Source organism: Hippocampus comes, unplaced genomic scaffold (assembly GCF_001891065.2).
Source record: "Hippocampus comes isolate QL1 unplaced genomic scaffold, H_comes_QL1_v1.1 scaffold82, whole genome shotgun sequence".
Lineage (NCBI taxonomy): Eukaryota > Metazoa > Chordata > Actinopteri > Syngnathiformes > Syngnathidae > Hippocampus > Hippocampus comes.
Window position 1 is genome coordinate 4,978,355 of NW_017805135.1, and position 22,681 is coordinate 5,001,035.

General features: G+C 41.7%; 1 protein-coding gene across 2 annotated transcripts in view; it reads right to left on the reverse strand.

The window, feature by feature from the left end:
- Positions 1-356: 356 nt before the first annotated feature.
- Positions 357-22,681, reverse strand: part of LOC109513945 (RNA polymerase II elongation factor ELL2) — a 26,597-nt gene continuing 4,272 nt past the window's right edge. Inside the window, exons 3-12 of one of the 2 annotated variants that reach the window (XM_019866689.1) lie at positions 11,324-11,451; positions 9,674-9,837; positions 8,011-8,255; positions 6,856-6,980; positions 6,619-6,736; positions 6,106-6,550; positions 4,992-5,043; positions 4,124-4,295; positions 3,981-4,025; positions 357-2,931 (exon numbers count right to left, since the gene is read on the reverse strand). In XM_019866689.1, the coding sequence (XP_019722248.1) occupies positions 2,821-2,931; positions 3,981-4,025; positions 4,124-4,295; positions 4,992-5,043; positions 6,106-6,550; positions 6,619-6,736; positions 6,856-6,980; positions 8,011-8,255; positions 9,674-9,837; positions 11,324-11,451 (1,605 nt within the window). In that variant the 3' untranslated portion in view covers positions 357-2,820. The remainder of the gene's footprint in view (positions 2,932-3,980; positions 4,026-4,123; positions 4,296-4,991; positions 5,044-6,105; positions 6,551-6,618; positions 6,737-6,855; positions 6,981-8,010; positions 8,256-9,673; positions 9,838-11,323; positions 11,452-22,681) is intronic. The other variant, XM_019866690.1, reaches the window with a different exon arrangement.

Here is a 22,681-nt window from a genome sequence, read left to right on the forward strand (position 1 = left end):
ATGCTTAAACTATGTTTATTACAAAAACTAGTGTCTACCTACATTTAAAATAAGTTCTTATCATATACCTATGTCTGACATTTTCCAAACAAAGCCAGCTATTATTTTACTGTGGAATAGATTAATTACGTAGTTTCACGACTACCCTTGCTTTGTGATTGACTGGTATTCAGTCCAGGACGTTACCCTGCCTCTTAGACAAAGTCAAGTTTGGGTATAGGTCCCAACCCAACCGCGACCCTTATGAAGACAACTGTTCCAGAAAATGTCACAATGTCACAAGGTTGCAGCGTAAGGCTAATTCCTGGGAGGCGATTACTGTATATGAAAGACCAACAAGTATCAGAACATGTAGCAAGTGCTTACTTTTATTTTGTTTGCCAATAGAGCTTCATTGTTCCCTGAACCAACCATCTTATTTTGATCCCTTCAGTCATTGTATGTGCTCACAAGTTTGGACTTACAGTTAATATGTGACTTTATTCATTTTAATTTCATACATTAACTGTTAACTATGGTACCATCATGCTTTGTAGCCTGCCAAAAGTTCCACTATTCTGGTTGTGGAATGTTGTTTTTTTGTCCCTATAATGTAAATAAGAGAACACCCTCAAAATGTATGGTGTGCTCCCTTGGAGAGGCCAATGTCACATCACGAGCGCCTTTCACACTGCTAGGAAAACCCGTTATTTTGTTCTCCCGTCATCCCATGTATAGGACAAAGTCACGTAAAATTTCCACCTTCAGGAGTAGTATCAGAGCCATAAATCAAGCAGTACATCTGTATTTAAGAAAATGTCAGAAATGGCGAGGCAGGGGCATCAAAGTTGACCTGAGAGATGACATCATCTACAGTAGTAACAGTATTTTTGCGTGAAGCTCAAAGCACTTGTGGCCATATGCCAATGTCAGATAGCGGCAATTACTTTCAACACAAAAGGACAGGAGGGCAAGTTCTAAACAACCCTACCTGGTATAGCTTCAATATCACCTCAGAGGTCTGAAAATTAGTGGATTGACTTTGCACCATCATTTTTGTGCTGTTATACAGAACAGCAATTTTCTGGTGCTGTAGTGGTAGCCTACATGTCTTTTGAGCAGAGGACGCAGGTTCAATTCTGAGCAAATGCCCAAATACCCAACCATTGCCAATAAAACCTCAAGAATTCGTATATAAACGTACATTTTGAGTTTTAGTTCCTGTATGATATTAGACTTTCTTTTTTAAATTATTGAGATAAATGACATTTTCCACAATATTCACAATGTCCTTGTCTAAGACAATTTGGTCTGATATACTGTGTGAAATACTCAGACGATGGCTTTCCAAACAACAGGGTGGTAACAGAATTATTCCACACGCAGGTGCTCTGAAAGGAGAATTCATACCCCCCATTCCGTTGTAATGCTGTTTGTATATAACAATGACCCCCGGGGTGAATGCTGGCTTCCATGGGCAATGTAAAAGAGACACTTTGAGTTACATAAGGCGAAAAGGTTATTTAGCTCCCTGTCTGAGTGCTTCGATAACATCATGTGACCTGTAATCTACAAGGCCCGCAATAGAGGACAGAAGAGGGCCGTCTTAAAATAAATACATCAGCAGTTCCGAGAAAATTACTTTGTTCCACATCACTGTATTAGGCGGAAGTCTAATCATGCCGCCCGATATATTCCACCAGTAGTCAATTATGTGAGGAAGTGAAAGACTGCACTCAATAAATACTACTAATTTAGGGTTGGGAATCTGAGGGCCGGCGATAGGATTTAATCTGTCCTTCCATTCCCTTCTAAAAACAACTAAAACCTCAAGAGTGTCAGAACCAGGCTTGGACACAGGACACAGTAGCAGGGTTCAAAGTACAAAGATATATTTGAGGATCTGCGACTGACAACTCAAAACGGCAAGGCTGTGGAAACAAGGCAAGAACTGGTCAAATCTGTGGCGAGAGGCTGGAGTGCGCGCACAAGGACGAAACACACTGGCACAGGACAAAGGGAGATAAGGGACCATTTAAACACAAGGTAAGTGGCAACAGGTGGAAACCTTCAGAGCAGGGCTGATGGGGGTGGGGGGGGGGGGGACCTGAAACAAGAGAAGAGTCATTCTTTCAAAATAAAAGAAGAGTGACCCGACAAACAACCCTCACCGCGGTGTGACACAGAGGGCAGTTATAAAGAGACACTGAATCCGCAGATGCACATAACAATTAGAAGCATTTGTTTGATCATTGCATCATATATTTTCGATAAATTTAGGGTGGAGGACTTTATACAAAACTGACAAGAAAACGTTCCACCACCCTCGATTTAAGTGAATTTCGGAGGATATCCTAAATGAAAATGAGCTGCAATTAAACAGTAGAGTTAATGAAGAAGGGTTCGTAACTATACAAATATAATATTTAGGTTTAGTATGTCATCCCCCAAAAAAAGAAAACGTCAAAATGTCAATGCTATGGCAGAAAAAAACGAAAAGAGGCACTAGCTAAGCCGCAGACCAGAAGGCTTTCTTGGAACACTTGAAAGGAGGCAACTCGGATGTGTACTGATGAGTTCAACAGGCTCTTCGGATTTCCATGAACATGGCTTCCAATGATTCTGGTGGATGAACCAAGATGATTTTGCCGAGTTTAACGTCTCTCTCCTTGGACCGTTTTTTTTTTTTTTTTTTTTTATTGGGGGGGGGGGTATTCAACGTTAAAAAAAAAAAAAAAAAATCTGCTCTTCGAAAAACCTTTCCATCACTTGTGGACCAGATGTTGTTCGTGAAAAAAATCTCCCCGATGAACTGAATCCAATGTGAAGGGAGAGCCGACGCTACGAGGAGGTCCGAGAGACGTCGTAGTCCTCGATGAGCTGCTTGATAAACGAGAGTTTCTGATGCAGATATTCACAGCGCTTCTTCTCTTCCTGGTAGTCTGGAAATTTCTGTGGACAGAGTCAACTCACGTCATAACTGTGCATCTTTCAGGACAGAAATATCTCAACATCTTACATGACAATAAGTATGAAGGACTTTTGATCAGATCTGGATTAGATTGGGTGTGACATTGAAGCATCGATGGCATTTTTTTTTTTAAACGTTTGACAACAACATATTTATTTGTGCCAATTACAAAAACAGATCAACATATTATTGAAGTGTATTAAGAAATGTGAGACCCAGTGCCACCAGTTAGTCCCCAAGGACCACATGAGAAACCCGTGGGCCTGTTCTAAAAATAGCTCACCAGTAATGGCACAATGTGAGTTTCTAGGAATGTGGCAGAAGTGACCGTTTGAAGTTGTATGTGCAAACAATGGTGGAGATTGATAGAAATAAAACATTGCAGAGGTTATTTAACCATTTCCCGATTATTGTAAGAGATAAATGAATATGATTAGTCGGTGTGTAAACTAGTAGCCCCACACATGAATCAGTACAGTACAAGGCTCTCAGTTTTAAAAGGGTTGGTGACCTTCATGTTTCGACCAAAAATAACCTACAGTATTTCCTCAGATACTACGGTCTAAAAGATGCCGCACCCCAATTAATAATAAGCACCACACCTCAACTAGATGCCTTTTATCTCCACGCTGGTAGAAAAAAAAACAGGCGATACCAGTATGTGACTGTAATTACTTTTACAAGGCATCTATAAAGTTAAAGTCTACAGGGGAGTAAAAAGGGCTGCTGAATAAAGTTCAAAACATTCCTGAGCAAAATATACTAAACATTCCAACAAGATGACCAACGTCATCTAAAAACATGTATATATTTAAAATAAAACATAAGACAAAAACATCTCACTTTAATTCAATATTCAGGGAAAATATCTATTTTTTAATTGACATCATTTTAATCAATGAAGGTCTCCCTCAATAAATGCCTCATTATACACTAAAAAGGCACTATGCATGGAAATATGGAATCTGTTTTAATAATACGGATAATAATGACAAATAAATAACGAAACCCTATAGATAAGGCTTCTTACCTTTCGATACTTGTTGTATTTTTCTAAAATTTGATCTTCCATTACCTATTAAAAGTAAAACATCATGTAAATATCGCAGCAAGAAACTCTTCAACACCCACTGCTGTGTAGCACTGGAAGTCCAATTTTCGAAGAGGACGCACCTTGTGTTCTTTCGTCCCGGGTGACATGCTCTTGATCTTGGATGCGAGCTGAACAAACATGTGAGTGATGGTAGCGATTCGGGTGTGCAGGTCTTTGTACTCGTCGTACTCGGCGCTGAAATCCTCCTGGTAGCGTTGACGCTGCTCCACGCTTGTGATCCTGACATACATGCTGCAAATGGACACCCAATTTAGTGTATGCCAATAATCATAAAATTGGGGAAATTATCACAGAATGCCATGACATGCTGTTCGGATTAATACCACTAAAAGCTGTTCATTTGTAACTTTTTAATTTCTGGACGCTGCAACTCCATTTTCTGGCACAAGATGGCAGCAGCTGACAGATATTTCTTTCAAAGCCATCCATCCATTATTTGAAACTATCGATGGTGGTGAGGGCGTTGCAGCCTATCCCAGCTGTCTTCGAGCAGTAGGCTGGGCACACGCTGAACTGGTTGCCAGCCAATCGCAGGGCACACAGAGACAATCAACCCTCCACGCTCACACTCACACCGAGGGATAATTTTGAGTGTCCCATTAACCTGCCATGCATGTTTTTGGAACGTGGAAGGAAACCGGAGTACCCGGAGAAAACCCAGGCAGGCACAGGGAGAACATGGGAAGGCTGAAGCCAGAATCGAACCCTGCGCCTCTTGTACTGTGAGGTCGACGTGCGAACCAGTCGACCACTGTGCTGCCCTAGTTTAACATAAAAAAATTATTCGTACAAAAAGGCCTCTCAGCTATCGACACCTCACCCCATTTGTAGTTGACTATCAGTAGAAATATGGATCTGGATTTTGCAGGTTCCAGTAAAATATTGTAAAATATGCGAAATCACAAGAAAAATCATGTTCACACTTACTTCACATAGTCCGGTTTCTCTGCCAAATCCAAGCCATTAGTGATGTCGCAATCTAAAACAGACACACACACACAACACACAAGAGATTAAGATATGAACAACATGAGACAGTAAAGTAACCCACAGTGCCTAACACTTAAAAATGTCCATTCGAAGCCGCAGACGAGCACACAGGTGAGGCATCAGGGGAGGTGTCACTTTAGGGAGCCAAAGAACTGTTGCCGAGTGAGTCAGGAACATAACAGGCCCAACACTCCAGAGAGCGAGACAGAGAGAGTTTAGGGGTGCAAACACACCCATTCTTAAGAGATTAGGCTGTCTAAGTGCACTGGGAGATTAGAGACCACAGTGGTGTGGTGAAATTGCTATTTTGTGATGGATGGAGAAGAATATACACTGAACAGTGCCCAAATGTCATATACTCGAAGATGCAAAATTCTATTTTATTGACGCAGTGAAAAAGAATGTCCTGCATTCAGACTGCACTGCACTCATCCACATTTTGGCACATTAGTTGGTGGAATCGCTTCATAATACAGAAAGGCGTCATTGCAATTTTCTTGATTTGTGTCTTATTTTCAGTTGTTGTGGTAATTAGAAGAGTTTGCATAACATGACACTACAATTTTGCACGCTAGTGCATCTTTTGCATAATCCTCAACTGACATATGACCAAGAGTCTGTTTATTATTGTGCTCGTAATTTGCAGCAGAGATGGGTTTTGTAGCCGTGTGAACAAGAGAAACGTATGGTGCGGTGCATTTCCAAATCATAAAGAATAAATGAAAATAAAGCTGCAAGCAGCATTGACCAGCCCCTCGCACCCTTTGATGTAGCGAATTCCAATATGGATCCTCAACCTCTGGGTGTCACGTTCCAGTCGTATTAAACGCTAAAAAGCTTGGCAATGTGCATACTCTGCGTAGAGGGAGCAGTGGCCCCTTTCGAAAAGTACAAATTTGAGCTTAATTATGTTGTGTCCAGCTCTTGCTTTGGATCTCATGGCTAGATTATGCGGATGTAGTTAATGTTGCGACCAACGAGTTTGAAATTTAGGAAACTACTTTTTTTGTTTAAAATAAATAAATAAATAAATAAAATAAAAGAACCTTACTCTCAAGTTTGTCCTGCTCATGCTTGAGATCTGGACTCCCCTCTGACCACTTTTTGTCCTGGTGGTCTTTCAATCTTTCCCGCTCCTTGTCTTTATGCTTTTTGGATTTTTTCTTCCTCTGTTGTTGAGGGCATTCCAAGTCTGCCCGAGGTGGGTCGCGGCACAGCGCTTTGGTTTTGTGCTGATCGGTCTCCGATACGTTGGGGGTGCTCAACATTTTATGCTCTCCAGGAGAACCGTGCTGGTGGTCGCTAACGTTGCTCCCTATGGTGTTATTCGTCCCTTGGAAGTCAGGTTTAGTGTGGAAAGTAAGAGGATCAGTGATAGGTGCTCCCTTATTGTTTAAGAGTCCGTTCATAAATGGCTGCGGTTGTGTCCTCTGATCAATTTGTCTTTGTCTCTTTGCGGCCAGAGCTAGGAGACTGTCTGTAGGCACGGGGCGTTTCTGCAAGAACGAGAGAGACGCATTATTCAGGCAATCTAGCAAACGTTGAATAAGGTTTAATGACTCACCACTACCGGGTTCTTTGTCAGGCTGTGATGCATCAGCATTCTGTCCTCGGATGGTTTCACGATTGATTCATTGGCTTGAGGATTCCTCCAATGGCCGTGCACGTGAGGCGGCAACTTCCTGAAAATAGATAGATCCCGTGAAACGGCCCCAATTCGCTTTTCCACACATCAAACAGAAATGTCTTTTGTTGTGTATATTGTACTAACAGAGACTCCATAGCTGTCAATCAAACACACCTTGACAACAACCTGTTCACGAGCTGTCGCTCCTCCTCGCTATAGCCAGGCCAGTCCCTCCGCACGTACTTGTAGAAGTCCTCTTTCAGGAGGTAGCTGCTATCTTTAGGGTTCACTTTTGCCACCTGAAAAAAACAGTCACGCAAAACTTTACAGTTTTCTGGTTTTATACCATTAAAAATAACAAGTCTGTCTCCATTTCCATCTCATCCTTCTATTTTTGTATCCCACACTCGTCTACTGTTGTCTTAAGCGATATTCTTGTTCTAATGATTGTAATGAGTAACTTCCAAACTTCTTCCTCTTGCAGATTTCAATCTTGTCTCTAATGGGGTGAGACTCTCTGTGTCTGAAGTTTACCGTAAATGAGCTTTTGCAGGCTGCAGACATCCCGTCCCCAAAACAAACACGGCTGCAGAGATAAGTACAGCACTGACCCAATTACACGCAGGGGAACATAAGTGTGTGCAAAAAACACGGATGCATCCCATAATTTCTCTTTTGTTGCACCTCGTCTGCCTCAATTCTTAAGGCTTTTTGTATTTCTCCATCTTTGTTCTTTCTGTCTTGGTTTAACCTCCAGTTTGAATGGACATACATTTTAATACTATTGTGAAAATTAGGGCTCCACCAATCGATTGGCCGAGATCGGTACCAGAGTCGATTTCCTTCATTTTGTGGGATCGGCGATTGGCCGATCCCTGAAAATAAAACCAATCTTGTCCACTGATCTTATCTCCTTGCGCAGCAGGCTGAAAAAGTCGGTCTTTGCCCTTTTCCGCTGTGAACAATTACATGCCGTTTAAACAGCCGCCTTTATATGGTTTCACAGATATCGTTCAATGTTCTACAATAAAACAAGAATGGAACATTTAAGGTGTCTGATAGGCAAAAAATCGGGCAAGTTAGGCTTTTTAAAGATTGGTGATCGGCCAGAAAACTGTGATTGTGCAACCCTAGTAACATTTATTAAATTATGTCAACAAATAATGGCCTACCCACCAAAAAAAAAAATCTCCCACCTCCCCCATCTGCAGACGAGTAAATTACGACTCGTGGCCATATTTGTTGAAATATGTATCTTGTGGATCATTACAAACAACAAATTCGAATACCTGTATGTAGTGTCCAACGAGTATATGCGCTTCCTCATACCTCTTCCAATATGGCTCCGAGCTCCGTCTTGTCCTTGGGACCAACCCGTTCCCTCTCCAACCACAGCAGGAGCTCCGGCTTCCTGTAGGACTTGAGAGCCAGCAGATGAATGATGCGCTCCTTGAGGGGCTTCTGGTGGAGCGAGGCCATGCTGCCGCTCCATCGGCTGGGCGCAGGAGGTTTGCAGAAGCTGCTGTCTGATGCGGACGCGATGGGCGGCCTCTTATGGATCTTGACGCTTTTACCTGAGCGCACGGTACACAGCAGCCTGCTTAGTCACAAGTGGATATACTGCGCGATAATGAGCTTTATGAGTAACTCTACGGCTGCAATTACAATGCACAGGCTTGTTCAATTAAACAGAAATCAACATTTGAACACTCCTAGTCTAAGGAATTAGGAATGAATTAACGAATTAGGAAACAATTGATACAGTATTTTTCATCTTCATATTTACTTTGTCATATGTTTTCACTTTTTGCTTTGGCTTTAATGTTTTTTTTTGTGATCCCCCACGGAAAACGCAATAGTGAAAATGATCACTTTAGCAGACAGCTTGTCGAGCATGTTAGGGCATGGGTAAAAGCTATCTCGCCTCGCTAATCCTATTACACATTAATCTGCACCTTGAAGGTCACACAGTATGCGCTTCAATTACAACCGCAAAATATGCGCTGCAATTTTATCTGTAATGTCAGCCATAAATCACGTTTTGCAAAACATGACGCAAGAGTGAGACGTATGCTCGTCGACCATATGACTCTTCTAGAGGTAATGACACGCCTTGTGATGTGTGTTTTAACAGCATGTCCGAAAGCTAAAAGGTCAATACAGAGCACAGCGATTGGGGGCTTTACCATGCGCATCTTCACCTTAAAAACAGTTGTTACACAATTCACAAGGGCTAAGTTTGGTCAAAAGAGTTTAAGCAAGAGTCTGGAGCTCAGCACGACACGGGGGTCCGACAGTGCTGCCAGGAAACAATCTTGCGTAACTGCAGCAAGCGTTGAAGAGGAATAAAAAAAGAAGAAAGAAGCTGGCAAGTGCATAATGACAAGTTTGATGAATATGTTTTACGATGCTGGTGATTCGTAACATATGAACACGTGGAAGTCAATGAGGGTTAACAAGTGAGCAATCCCATGAGTTGGTTTTAAAAATGTTTCTTTACGTTCATTAAAAAGAAAAAACGTTTTTCATGTACATAAAGAACATTATTGGGAGTTATGGTCCTATTAAAAAAAAACAGGAATGAACTGTCTTTCAATAATATTTGGATCTGCAACAATAGTTTAAAGTCAGACACTGGTCAAATGTCATTGTGGGCCAATTCGTGGTTTTTCTTTATTTTTTCTTTCTAATGCTGCATGCGAGCTTCAATGGAATTTCATGGCAAGCAATTGCTAAAAAATGTTGGAAAATCTAAATCAGACTACAGTAATGTCATCACTGATAAGTAAAAAAGAAAAGCAGTGAAAATTATGACTAAATGCGCACTAATAAAATGTTCTAAGATATTAAAAACAGTTGACTTTGAGTTTTTTTTTTTTTGGTTCATTGTAAGTTATAAATGGTTAATGACCTTTTACGGGGATGCCATGAAATTGGGGCTCAAACGCACAACTTTCAGGCTGTGAGACACTCGATCGAGGTGAATACTTACTGGGATGTGTGGCTCCGGGTTTTATCTCGATGGCGGAACGGCTCCAGCTATCCTTCTCTACCTGAGACATCCTCTCGCGTGTCATCTGGTAGGAGTCCTCGGTGGCGCATACGGTGATCTTGTCCTGGATGACCCCTTGACCTTCCAGCTGCTCGCGGCCGTCACTGCAAAACCAACAACACAAAAGAGAGCCGCTGAGCCGCAGGAGCTTTAAGTTGTCAACACCGTAAAGACAAAGTCCAGTGAGCACAGCGGCATACCAACATCGACTCGGGGCAACAGAATGTGCTTTGCAGTGCGAGCTGGCCAAGACGGCAGAGGTTACTCTATGTTATGTCACAGACTGGATATAGCCCGGCGTGCTACATGGTAAAAAGACAAAAGGTTCGAGGCAGGATACGGCCTGTGGAAAACTTCGAGCTTGGCTCGGTCAAACTTGGCTCCAAATGTCTGCCTTGCAAAAAACTCTTCTAGGACAAAAGTCATGCGTCACACACATAATCACTGTTCAGCTTCATTTGCACGCATGACTGCACACTTTCGAGCCTTTCTCTTGGAAATATCAATTCACTTGTGGGGACAAAGTAAGCAAAAGAGATGAGGGGGAAAAAAAAGGTAAAAATACGGTCTGAAAAAAATACTGTCATTTATCTTATTAGAAAATGACAAGCACGAGACTTGAAATGGAGCTCTTGCTGTGCAGCAACAGGAGGAAACAACTCAAACTATTTGATCAGCCGTCAGGCACGAAACAGTTGATCCCATCTTGCACAAAGGAGCTGGCAGTTCCTTGCAATGACGTTCACGGACAGCTGAAGAATTGTGAAGGGGAAAAAAGGTGAATATGTCCCAAATGCAGGGTGTTTTGATTTTCAGCCATTGCTAAGTTTCCATTGCCCAAGCAGTGCATGAGGCAGGGGCTACAGTCCCTTACTTGCATGAAACAGGGCTTATTTCAGCAAGAAATACGGTGTGAAAAATGCAGTACAATTCTCAATCATCTGTGTATTTTGCAATAAGTATGTCACAGACGAGTTACTAAGGGTGAATTCACACCAGAATAGTACTTTGGTCCGCTTGTTTGGTCCGGAGCAAAAGCAGACTTATTTTTTTTTTCATTTGGTGTAGTTGGTATTCACATCGCACTTTTTTGCACGTTAACTATATCCTGCAAACACAATGATGCGTGTAATGATCGGTGCTTCCATTGGACGGAAATGACGAGGGCGGCACAGAAAGTACAAACCCACAAATGGAGGAAAACATGCAATTACTACATGCTGCATTCTTATTCTGCGTATTTTTGTTATTATTAGAGCTGCAAAACAATTCTGAGTGTCAACAGCAGCTCATTCATTTTGCCACGCTATTTTTCTACATTTTGGAACAGCGTCAAGCGGGAGGAGCGCGTGCTCTGCGTGCTTTGACCCAAACATGCTGGCAGCGGTGTGGCTAAACAAAAGATGAAGGATCATGTACTTTGTAGGATCAACATTCACTCTGGGCTAATATTTCCAAATAGTGCAGGTGTGAATACACCCTCAGACACATGGGAAGTGCTTTAAATAGAAAAATCTTTCCCAACTCCAAACAAATCAGAGGGTCCGTTCAACACTTTGGGAGCTCCCTGTATCTGTAGTCACTTCGTACCTTGAAACATATTGATGGATGCAGTCGAAGCTGGCCTGTGGCTGGTCTTTGCAGTCGCTGGATAAATAGAAGGAGAAGACGCGAAGCGCATTGGGCGACTCTGCTGTGGGAGCTGGCAGCTTAATGTACTATGAAAGAAACAGAAGAGGAGCAAAGTTGATGACTCGAAAAAAAAAAAAAAGACACAAACATACAATATCTGTTTACAAAGACAACAAGAACATATTAAGCTATAGTAACGGATGTTCAGGACAATATTTAATAAGACGTCACAAAATAGACGTCAGCTGACTCTGTTTCTGAGACTGGAATCAGAGCTTTACTCCGCTCTTAGCAGCCCGCTGCACAAGTTTTTACTTGCAGGCTTTTGCAAGTCTTTAAACAATGAGCACTGCTATTAACAGCGGTTTCATTTGGATTCTTATAAAAGTTACACATCAGCTTGCAAAGACTACGCAGGTGGCTCATCTCGGCATGTGACATAACACTTTAATAGGACTGTGTACTCTTTAACTCTGCGATGCACTCTTAAAGATTGTACAGTAGGTTAATCCTGGATGTGGTTGTAAGAGACAGAGGACAGAAAACATTTGTTCCTGCAAGACTGTTACGCTCACATTCTTTTTGAACGCAAATAATTTGTCAAGCTCTGACATGTTCTTATTAAAGATTAAGTACTATAAGTCAAAATAAAATGACCTGAATTTACACACACACACTACTAAATACTACTACTAAATAACGTGTAGATAGTTTGTCACGTTTGTCAAATGTAAAACTGTTACACTGGTGATTATTTGTAAATACATTATTTTGCAATCAAAAGCAAATTTTCATTGTGGTTGTGTCTCTAAACAATTCTTAGCATCAAAGTCACTGTTGTGTAAAAACAAAACTTTGTTTTCTGGGATTTTTGGTCCGAAATATGCTCACCTTGCTTGACATATATGCTTTCCAAGAGAAAAGCATGCAAAGGAAGCATCAGATTTATCTCTGGTGGTGTTGTTTATATTGGTGCAAAGTAAAAGCACAAAAGCTAAAATTATTGCATAGCATCATGAAATTAGGCAGCGGTGCAAAGGTCGCCTTACTGGCACACCAAACGTGTAAATAACTATTGTAATTGTACAGTTTCTTGATTACAAAACTAAAAAAATGTGTCCATTTTTCCAGTCTTGTGCACAAGAGGAGGAAATCCTCTTTTCCTCTGGTTCATGCTTGACTCTTTTCCAGGTCATTCATTTGTTAGTTAGAAATGAGAAACTTGCTCGGTGATACTTGCAGCAAAGCAACAGGATGACTACGTGGTGTGGAAAAATGACATGTCATCGGAGCGTATTGTAGGACAGCAGTCAGATCGGCGCACAGCTATAAAGCGGTGCTGGTCTTGTTTAAAAGCCAGCCTTCCTTTCGAACAGCGAGCACGTGGCGGCACGTGATTTATTTGAAGCGGCAGTGGTGCTGTCAGTAAGAAGAGTGTGGAGAGACACATCGACGCTAGAGAAGAACTGCATGTACGTGCAAGGTTTTTTTTGTTTTTCTTTTAAAGGCGTCCTTCATTTGAGGATCTGGGCCAACGTCAAGAAGCAACTAATTCGACCATGATGATTTTGTTCTTGAGCCCTCAAACCTCATCCACACTAACAACTCATTACCTCCACCAAGGTGGTTACATTCAGCATTTTTTTTGTCTGGCAGTAGGATTAAACACCAAAGTGTGACTTTAGGAGAAGCTTTTTGCAACAGTGATCATAGCCAAAGTAGTGGCCTTCAGCAGCCATTTTCATGACAGTTTTCAACCATTAAAAAGGATAAAACCAGTGGTACATGACAGTTGTATTTTGGAGCTGAAACATTTAAAACTGGCACCATGTGGAGGCTATTACTCAAACGGAAAAAAAAAAATGTGCTTTTAGAAGCGGTGTAAAAGTACCAAATCACATGCTGCATATGAATACTTTCGTAATGCTAACATGCTACAGTGAAACTCCTCTAGAACGAAACCTGCATGGGCGAAAATACCCCCGAAACCTGCATGGGCGAAAATACCCCCTTATGTGAAAAAATCTTCATGCATTAACACAATTCCCATTCTCCTGCCCCCCATACGACGAAAACCCCCCTGTTGCGTTATACGAAATCATTTTGTCTGCTCCAGCCTCGCGAAGACATTCACTACAACGAAGTCTTATCCAACAGCGACCTCTACTGCTTCGTTCGAAAAAAGGCAACAGCAACCACCACACTGGTTTACATAGTGAACAATGTTTATTTCGGTCACAGCTGCGAGTTTCCTGGGCTCAACATACTCATAGCTGCTCTGCTATTGGCTTACCGAACATCATCCTGGCCTCCGATTGGCCAAGAGGCCACATAGACCTCACTGTCTATGTGTGTAGATACTGAAGCTAGATCCGTAGCATCCGATTAGCTGCTCAGAGTAAATTGCTTATGGCTCGACGGACATTTACTTTACTTTTTATCATGCTAAAAACACCCACGGGACGCTTCGTAGTCCTCGATGGCCATAGTTAGCTCTCGAAGGCTAAAAACCTTACGCTAACTGGAGCGCTTCTCTCTCATTAGCGCTCCAGTTAGCGTAAGGATTTTAGCCTTCGAGAGCTAACTATGGCCATCGAGGACTACGAAGCGTCCCGTGGCTGTTTTTAGCATGATAACAAGTAAAGCATTCGAGGAAACGTTCGTTTATTTGAATGTCCGTCGAGCCACTGGAGCGCTAATGAGAGAGAAGCGCTCCAGTTAGCGTAAGGTTTTTAGCCTTCGAGAGCTAACTATGGCCATCGAGGACTACGAAGCGCCCCGTGGCTGGCTTAAAAGTTCATTGCATGCCAGGAAGTATTTGTTATTGTTAGATTCAGACGAGGATGGACGTTGCATTGCTAAAATGGCTACAAAACGGACCTTTTGATGTCAAGCAGCTAAGACAAGAAGAGCTCTGATGCTGGAAGAGAGGGTAAAAGTGATCAAAATGAAAGACGGAGCAAGCAAAATAAAAGACATTTTCCAAGAAATTGACGTAAGTGAAAGTGAATGCTGATCGTAAATTTCGCAATTTCTTTCCCTTTTTTTCTTTCTACACTGACAATATGAAGTGTCAAATAAGTGTGTGCTCATACTTATGTACTATTGGAATAAAAATAGAGTACACAAACGTTTGTGTGTGCGTGTACACATACGTTTGTGTGTGTGGGTGTGTGTGTGCTTACATCTGAGATCAAATTTGCTACAGTGAAAAACCCCCTGTTGTGAAAAATTTCTTGCTGCAAACATGATTTCGTTGTAGAGGAGTTTCACTGTACAAATAATCTGCAGAAACACATTACCGGGACTTGTATCCCTCCAATGTTAACACGCGCTTCATTTTTCTTGATCTTTCTTCATCGCCTACTGCATGCATATTATACCTGTATATATTACATTCAGGACGGGTATTACAATTGATTAATCGATAAACTGATCGTTCAAATTTTGCAGATTATGTGGAATTTTGCAGTTGTGGAGTAGAATTTATGAATCGTGTTCTGGCTGAAACAGCCAAAGCTGCTGTTGATTCAGTCTCAATTAATTAATACACTATGTCTGAAGCTCAGGGTTCAAATGACAGGGATGGGATTAAAACCTCAGATCCGGCCTATTTTATTTCGGATTGTTGGCAACCGTAGAGGTAAGCGGGCTACTTGTAACTATTGTGGTTATTTATGGGTTTTGTTCAATGAATTGTGCCACATGTGGTCATCAGAGGCAACCAGATGTTACAAACACAGTGATGTTGGAGCACTTTCCTGTATCCTCGTGAGACCTCCAATCAGCAGACATCCAGACTCCCGCAGTGCTAACTGCAATAAGCACTCTCACTCGCCTCGCCGGCTCCTCGCTGCCTCGCTTCTCCTCAGTAATTTTCCAAGGCAATTCAACTTAGACGACCACTGCTGACAAGGATTCACTCTTTCACAATCCAATTGACCGAGGATAATTATTTATTTCAAGAAAAACATTCTAACCATATGTTGCATCTTTGAGCTTGTCGTGCATAGGCACGGATACCGAAAATCTGAGGCAGAAGTTGGCTTACAAGCAACTAACATTCTCAACGGATTAACAGTACTAGAAAAAAAAAAATACAACTTCGGAGTAACTTTGGTGTTGGATAATGCAAAATGAAAAGCAGCGCAGCCAACCTAAAATCTTAGTCCAGCCTGAAGTGCATGTTGAATTGGGCTATTCCTTCAATGACACACTTACGAATGGATTACTTTTGTAATAGCCTATTAGCATGAAACGGGAACTCAATTGCTGATAAATACTGCATTTAACTTTTATTTGCTGTGCCTTTAGAGTTGACATTGGATTATCACCATGGGTAGAATCCTACTTTTGCACCCCAGCACTTGATTTCAATTAGGTTGGCCGATATGATCATGTAAATTAGCTGCACATTTTTCAATTTTAGAGCTGCTCACTAAGAATCACTGTAACGACTGATTAATGTGTAAAAAAAACAAAAACTAAAGATTTATTGAAACAGCAGATTAAAAAAACATTTTATCCAAATTTCCGTCTGCTATCACACAAAAATGGCACATTATTTTAAATTGACAGCGCAGAAAATGCACAAATACAGTGGTCCCTCAACTTACGAAATTAATTGGTTCCTGAAGAAATTTCTTAACGAGAAAATTTCGTAAGTAGAGACGCATTTTGCATGTAAATGTCCTAATCCGTTCTAAGCCCCCCAAAATTCAGACAGAAATGTTTTGTAAAGCATAAAACTGCATCAAAATATGTAACAAATACATGTTACAATTATTGCACAATAAATGAGAGTTGTGCAAAATATAAAAAACAAAGAATACAGTAAAGAATAAAAATGATGGTCATTTAACTTTTAACTGTGTCCTCACCATTTTTTGCCCTCTTTATTTCATTACTGACAAATTTTAAAAATGCTCATCTGACAAAATTTGTGAGGTGATGAAACTCAGACTTCCATAACAACAACACCATTGTGAGTTACATGCAATTGTTGGCTTCTCCAGCTGGACAACTGTACTGGGTTTCCCCGACGCTATTCACTGTCATTTTAATGCTGGTAAAAGTTGTGGTCAGAGTCCAGGCATGGGTTGACACGAGGGTTTGAATAAAATGATTAAACAAGTGACACCATCCTGGTTTTCCATGTACTTCCCTTTTCCCATTCAGAGTAATCTATATATAAAGATGTCGAGATAAACATAATGACCCTTTTGCAAGGACATGGAGGCGAATGGGCACTGGTGTCATGTGGCTTGTTGGCGCAAGCTGATGACAATGTTGAACTCCGCTAAGTGAAATACATTTCTCCAAATCGCTTTTAACAACACTTTCTCATGTGTTACTTTCACTGCATTCAGTTTCACAGTGACATGATGCTGTCTAAAGGTCTAAGATAATTTTTTTCTGGTACAATTGATTCGTGTATCAAAGTCCCTTACAAAACGTGTTGCCGCTCCACTTTGCCAGGTGCTAAAGAGACACGGCTAATCCATTTCCATCCTTCACTGGTTTGGCAACGTTACATGAGCAGCAACAAGCAGACTGAACTATTTATGTAAAGTATTATAAAAAGGTAGAGTGACACTTAGAAGGACAAATGCCTATAAAAAAGGCATTATATGGATGTGCATTTTTTATATGTTCAGAAAAGACAAAAAGTGTGACGTGCACAGCCTACAAGATTAAAAAAAAATAATAATAAAAAATAAAAAATAACAATCTAATATCAAGCAGGCTCCACAAACAACCTGCACTGGCTGCCATCCATGCAATTTTTTTCCAGAGTAATTTTTGCAGTACAATGTAGAGCAGGGACCGCCAACATGGTGCCGGAAGGCACCAAGAAGCCCCCAAGGATAACATGAGTAGCCCACGGGTCTGTTTCTAAAAATAGAAAAATATTTCACCAGTGATGGGACATTGTCATTTCATAAGAACGGTAATATTTAGTTATTCATGAATTTACTTTGTCCTTACTGTAATATGTTAGATGCTTATTAATGTACCAAATATTCAATATTTAATAAGTAAACTAGTTTGAGTTCACTGGAAAATAATACATTTTAGCACTGAAATTACAAGACTGCAATATAAAGGCAGACTACACCCTGGACTGGGAGCCTGTCAATCACAGGGCATGTCAAGACAAGCACGCACACTCGCATGTTGAGAGTGGGAAAGCCCTAAGGCAGGCTTTCGAAACCCTTGACAAAAACTGAGTATTTACTTATTTCCTTATTTCTAAAAGAGCATTGGTGCTCAGTAAAAACCAAGGCAGTGTGCTCTAAATGAACGGCAGTTTTCACTCTCAGGCATCAAAAATGTCTTGGCATCCTGGACAGGAAAAGACTCCTTTTCCTGATGTTATCAAACTATAAAGTTGATGGAACAAAAACTGAGAGACTGCCGTTGGTGCAGAGGGCTTAAGTTTCCTGCAAGCTTTTGGCTGAATGTGGTGCCGGGGTGTAGAACTCATGCAGCCTATTGTTTCCATATCCTCTGCAGCCTGAGTAATGGCCTTCTGAAAACAGGCTCGCTTTTGTTCCGGCCTCCTGGGCTCCAGAGCCGTGGCACTGCCTCGCCTCTCTGGTTCGATGGGAGGAGGAGAAGAGGGAGGAGGAGGAGGAGGAGAGGTGGGAGAGAAACCTGTCGCCGCCACCGCTGTCTGTTACCAGCAGGAGGCAAACCACCCTTGGCTGGATTCACAATACACACTTCCCCACGTGTGGCTGCGTGTGTTAATCCAGCGTGAGCAACTACACGCAGGCTGAGCTCGAGCTCCTCTCACTAGGGTGTAATCAACATTTCTGCCAGTCGGAAGGCCGAGCAGGAGCAAGGCCAAGGATGAGATATCTGTGACACACACACACACACACACACACACACACACACACACACACACACACACACACACACACACACACACACAAAAGCAGGACACAAAAATGCACACATACCAGACAGCCTGGCTGCCTCCTCATCCTCACCGCTGTCAAATAAACTCCTCATCTCATCCCAAACAAAAGAGGCGATACGTTCCCAGGACCACTAGTTGCCATTTGGGCTGAGGGGGAGCCCCTCCCTCAACAACAACAACGTCCCTAGTTGGGTCATTGCGCATTTTGCCAGCTTAGCTTGTTTATCCTGAACTATACAAAAAGGTGGCACACTAAGTGTGTTTATGAGTGTGTGAAAGCTTACTAGCAATTTAACAAGTGGAACCATGCCACAGTGATGAAAACACATCTCAACTGGAATGGCCCTGAAGTTACAACTTTTGGAATGGGACCCAACGTTTCTGGAAAAATATGCCTCAAATGTCAAACTGTCAAAACTGCACAAGTATGTTTTTCATTTTTATTTGGCTTTTGCTGTTTAGCTTGGTGATGTCACAGCATGTATGGCAAACAAGTCATAAAGTGCTCATGAATATAGAAATGGAAAGTATTGTGACATAGCAAAGTGGGATACACATCTCTGCCCTGGCTGCTCAGTACAATGTGACTAACTTCACAAAAAGTCAAGAATAAAAATAAAAGAATACAAGCGCCATCACAGAGTGGGCCGTGTTTAGTCTTGATATTAGATGACTCACCTGAAGTAATCCTCTTTCCACCCATGTAAGTCAACTGATAAAAAGGTTAACTTTTTTTACACTTGCATAAGAGTTGACATTAAAAAGTGAGGGGGAAAAAAAGCAACAATCCTCCTCCAATTACAGTTGCTGTAGAAGCCCCACACACTGCACGACAGTTTAGTTGTATTCAGTCATGTTGCTAGGTGTGAGGCAGAGTGGGTGACACAGAAGTGCATTTTAATTCCTGTCCCATCCCACACCCACAGAACCCCCCCCCCCCCAAAAAAAAACCCTGTCGTGTCCCATCACAATGAGAATGATTCTACATCATAAACAAAAAAGAAAAACAACTTAAGTTGCAATTTACTCATTTAATGAACAGTGTTTTGCCCCCATGGGTGTTGCTAGGCTCTACTGGAGCACAGGCCACATACTACAGAGGTCTGCAAGCAGTGGTCCCTGGCCCACTACCGGTCTGCAGTCCACTCCCTGGCCCACTACCGGTCTGCGGTCCACTCGATACTGCAATGCAATGACATTAAAAAAAAAAAAATTTGTAGTGGAGAACATCGGCCCTCAATGTACGTTACTACCACGGTAGGGATGTATCTGATTGTTGCCGATCAGTCAGACCATGAATCAATACGTGGTGGAAAACAGGTGGGAGACCACTGCCCGACCACAGTACATCCCCTTTCTCCTTCACGCATTCACTGCCCCAACCCTACAGCTGCACTCTTACACCTTGAAGACTTCAACAAAAGCATGGTAGAGCTGTTTTTTTGTCACATTAGCAGCCCTCAATCTGCATGGTATTCTGATACTGGGGAGCAGCTCATTGTTACTGGGGCACATGCCGTAGTAAAAGGGCTCTGGGGACACCTATGGTTGCCTCTTTTTTCCTCAAGGACTCTCACTATTTCGTACAACTAATTTTCCTTACTGAGTAATGTCTGCTCTCGTGAACCTATTTACCTTGAACTGTCCCAGTCTCGTGATTAATGGTAAAGTTGACTCCCATCCTATGGGAATGCCCCAAGATTGCCATTCATAATAAATAAATAAAAATGTTAGCTTCTAGTGAGGCAGGCCTTTGCGTTTTTAAGCGTTTTACTTCTTTTTACACTCGTATTACAGTTACAAGTGACAATGACTGCTGAATTAATTAAGTTAAAGAAATGTTATTGCTTTTGTGCTTCAGACAGACCAACGACAAATTCCGTAATATTGTGACGCAAATCTGATTAGGTACGGCTTTTAAAACAGCATTGCGACTGGGCTATTTTTCATCATGACATTTATCCACGATAAAGTACCTTGAACTACAAAAGTATAATCACTTATCTCGATTTCATCATCAGTCGGTTGGGTCTGGGTTAGGGTCCTTCGCTGAGCTTCACATGCTGGGTGATGAATGCGACTGCCTCCAGTAGGAGACAGTGCATGTAATCAAGACTGAGCTTGTAATCACCTTCCATTTACAATTTTACAGAGACAAAGCCACTAGCTCCAATGCTGGAGGGGAGAGGGACGTTTGAGTGCATCCTTGAGATTTTCTCAAATCCGATGCCAAGAAGAATTTGTCTCTGGCAGGTGCTCGAGGCCAGACTGTCAACTTCAACAAATTGTTGGGTCAGCGCGATCCCTCCCTGTGCGGCCCTCAAGCAAGGCCGGCTGTACACATACTTTGACACGTGTGTGGCAGGGAAACAAGCGGCCTTTCATGCCTCGTAAGCTTGTGCCTTGGACTTCTATATGAGGGAATTAGACGGGATGTAGTTCTTGTAAACCAAGATGACCCGCTTGATCAGACATAGAAGTTATTTTTTCCACCATCTCAGTGGCCACTTGTCTCAAACTGTCACGGTTTGACTGAACATGTAACATGACCTCGGCATAAGATTTCTAATTTCTATTTGTTTGAAAAATGCAGTACGTGGCTGTAACTAAAACACAATAGAATGCTTGTCGACCGCCCGTTTATTTAGCAATTGTGATGTCATTTTCAGTCAACAGCAAGTGGCAAAATGGCCGCTCCCGCCCGAGATGGATAAAAACAAGTGCATTTTGCTTCTTAATTCTTAATCTATCCATCCATCCATTTTCTAATCTGTCTATCCTCATGAGGGTCGCGGGTATGCTGGAGCCAATTCCAGCTGTCTTCAGGCAGTAGGCGGGGAACACCCTGAATTGGTTGCCAGCCAATCGCAGGGCACACATAGACAAACAACCATTCAGTCACAATCACACCTAGAGAGAATTTAGAATGTTCCATTAACCTGCCATGCATGTTTTTGGAACGTGAGAGGAAACCAGAGCACGTGGAGAAAACCCACGCAGGCACGGGGAAAACATGCAAATTCCACACGGGAAGACCGGAGCCGGAATTGAATCCTGCACCTCTGCACTGTGAGGCGGACGTGTTAACCAGTCGACCACCATACTGCCCAATTCATATTCCACAAAGGCAATAATAACCAGAATGCCGTGTTTTGTCTAACGCGGCCGCCCACACATAGTATTGTAAAGAAAATTACAAAACTCTTTTTGAAACACTAATTGAATTTATTACATACTTTTCAACCAGGATGTCATCTGCTAAATCTGGTGGGGGAATTCCCAATTGGCTCCGATTAAAAAATAAACAGACATGGTACAAAAGTACCATGGTAACCCTTGTGCTGCAATTTCTACGATGCTTGTAACACATGGGTTACCCCATATGTTACAATTTCTACAATTTTTGTAGATTTTTGCGTATTGTCATCTTTAAATCAAAGACACAGCATAAAAAGTGTGTGATATGAAATATTCCAATTCATGTTTTATTTATATAGATTTATATTTATGTTTTGGTCATAGCACAATACCACTTTTATTGTCCATAGAGGGCAAAAATACAAAGAAAAAAATAAGAACTATATGTCTATGTATAGCACTGATGCCACTGAACATGTCGAGTGGTTGAAAGTGAAATAAATATTCAGGAATAATACTTTTACAACTTTTGTAAAATTGTATGTTGCGTTATATTAACTTATTTAGATCGACTGCAGCACATGGTTAAAGACACACTAAAAAGGCTGAAAATCTGTTGTAGTCCAAAGAATGGATATTGTGATCGGCTCCTGGAGGGATGCCAGTTCGATATTAGAGCACAGGTGTCCTTAAAGAGAACACTTAAACTCACCATGCACTCCAATATCAGATGCATGCCCGCAGGGTTCGTTACGCATTTGACGTGTTCAAATACTGTACAAAGAAACTAAGTGTTACACTGAAGTTCCCCTCGGGGGAACAATAGAGCCTGTTGTTGTTTTCCCTTCTGCTGGCTTCCAGCTAACTTTGATTATTCAGCACTTCCTGAACCCATCAGCTCTCTTCAGTTTTAGAATAAGTCATGAACTTGTCATTCGCCTGTTAGCCTCTGCACCATTAGATGCACAACAGGGATTTTTTTTTTTTTTTTTTTTTTTTAAACATGTTGATCAGGCCTACAAAAAAAACTCCTCCAAGGCAAACTACATCACATCTGGACTGACTGTACTGTATTAAGATGAGGAAGTCAATTCATTGTGGGTGACAAAACACAGGCCACATTCTCCCTTTCCTTGTTATCCAAATGAGGCGAGGACCTACAAACACGCACATGCACACAAACACACACACACACGCACGTGCACACACACACACACACACACACACACACACACACACACACACACACA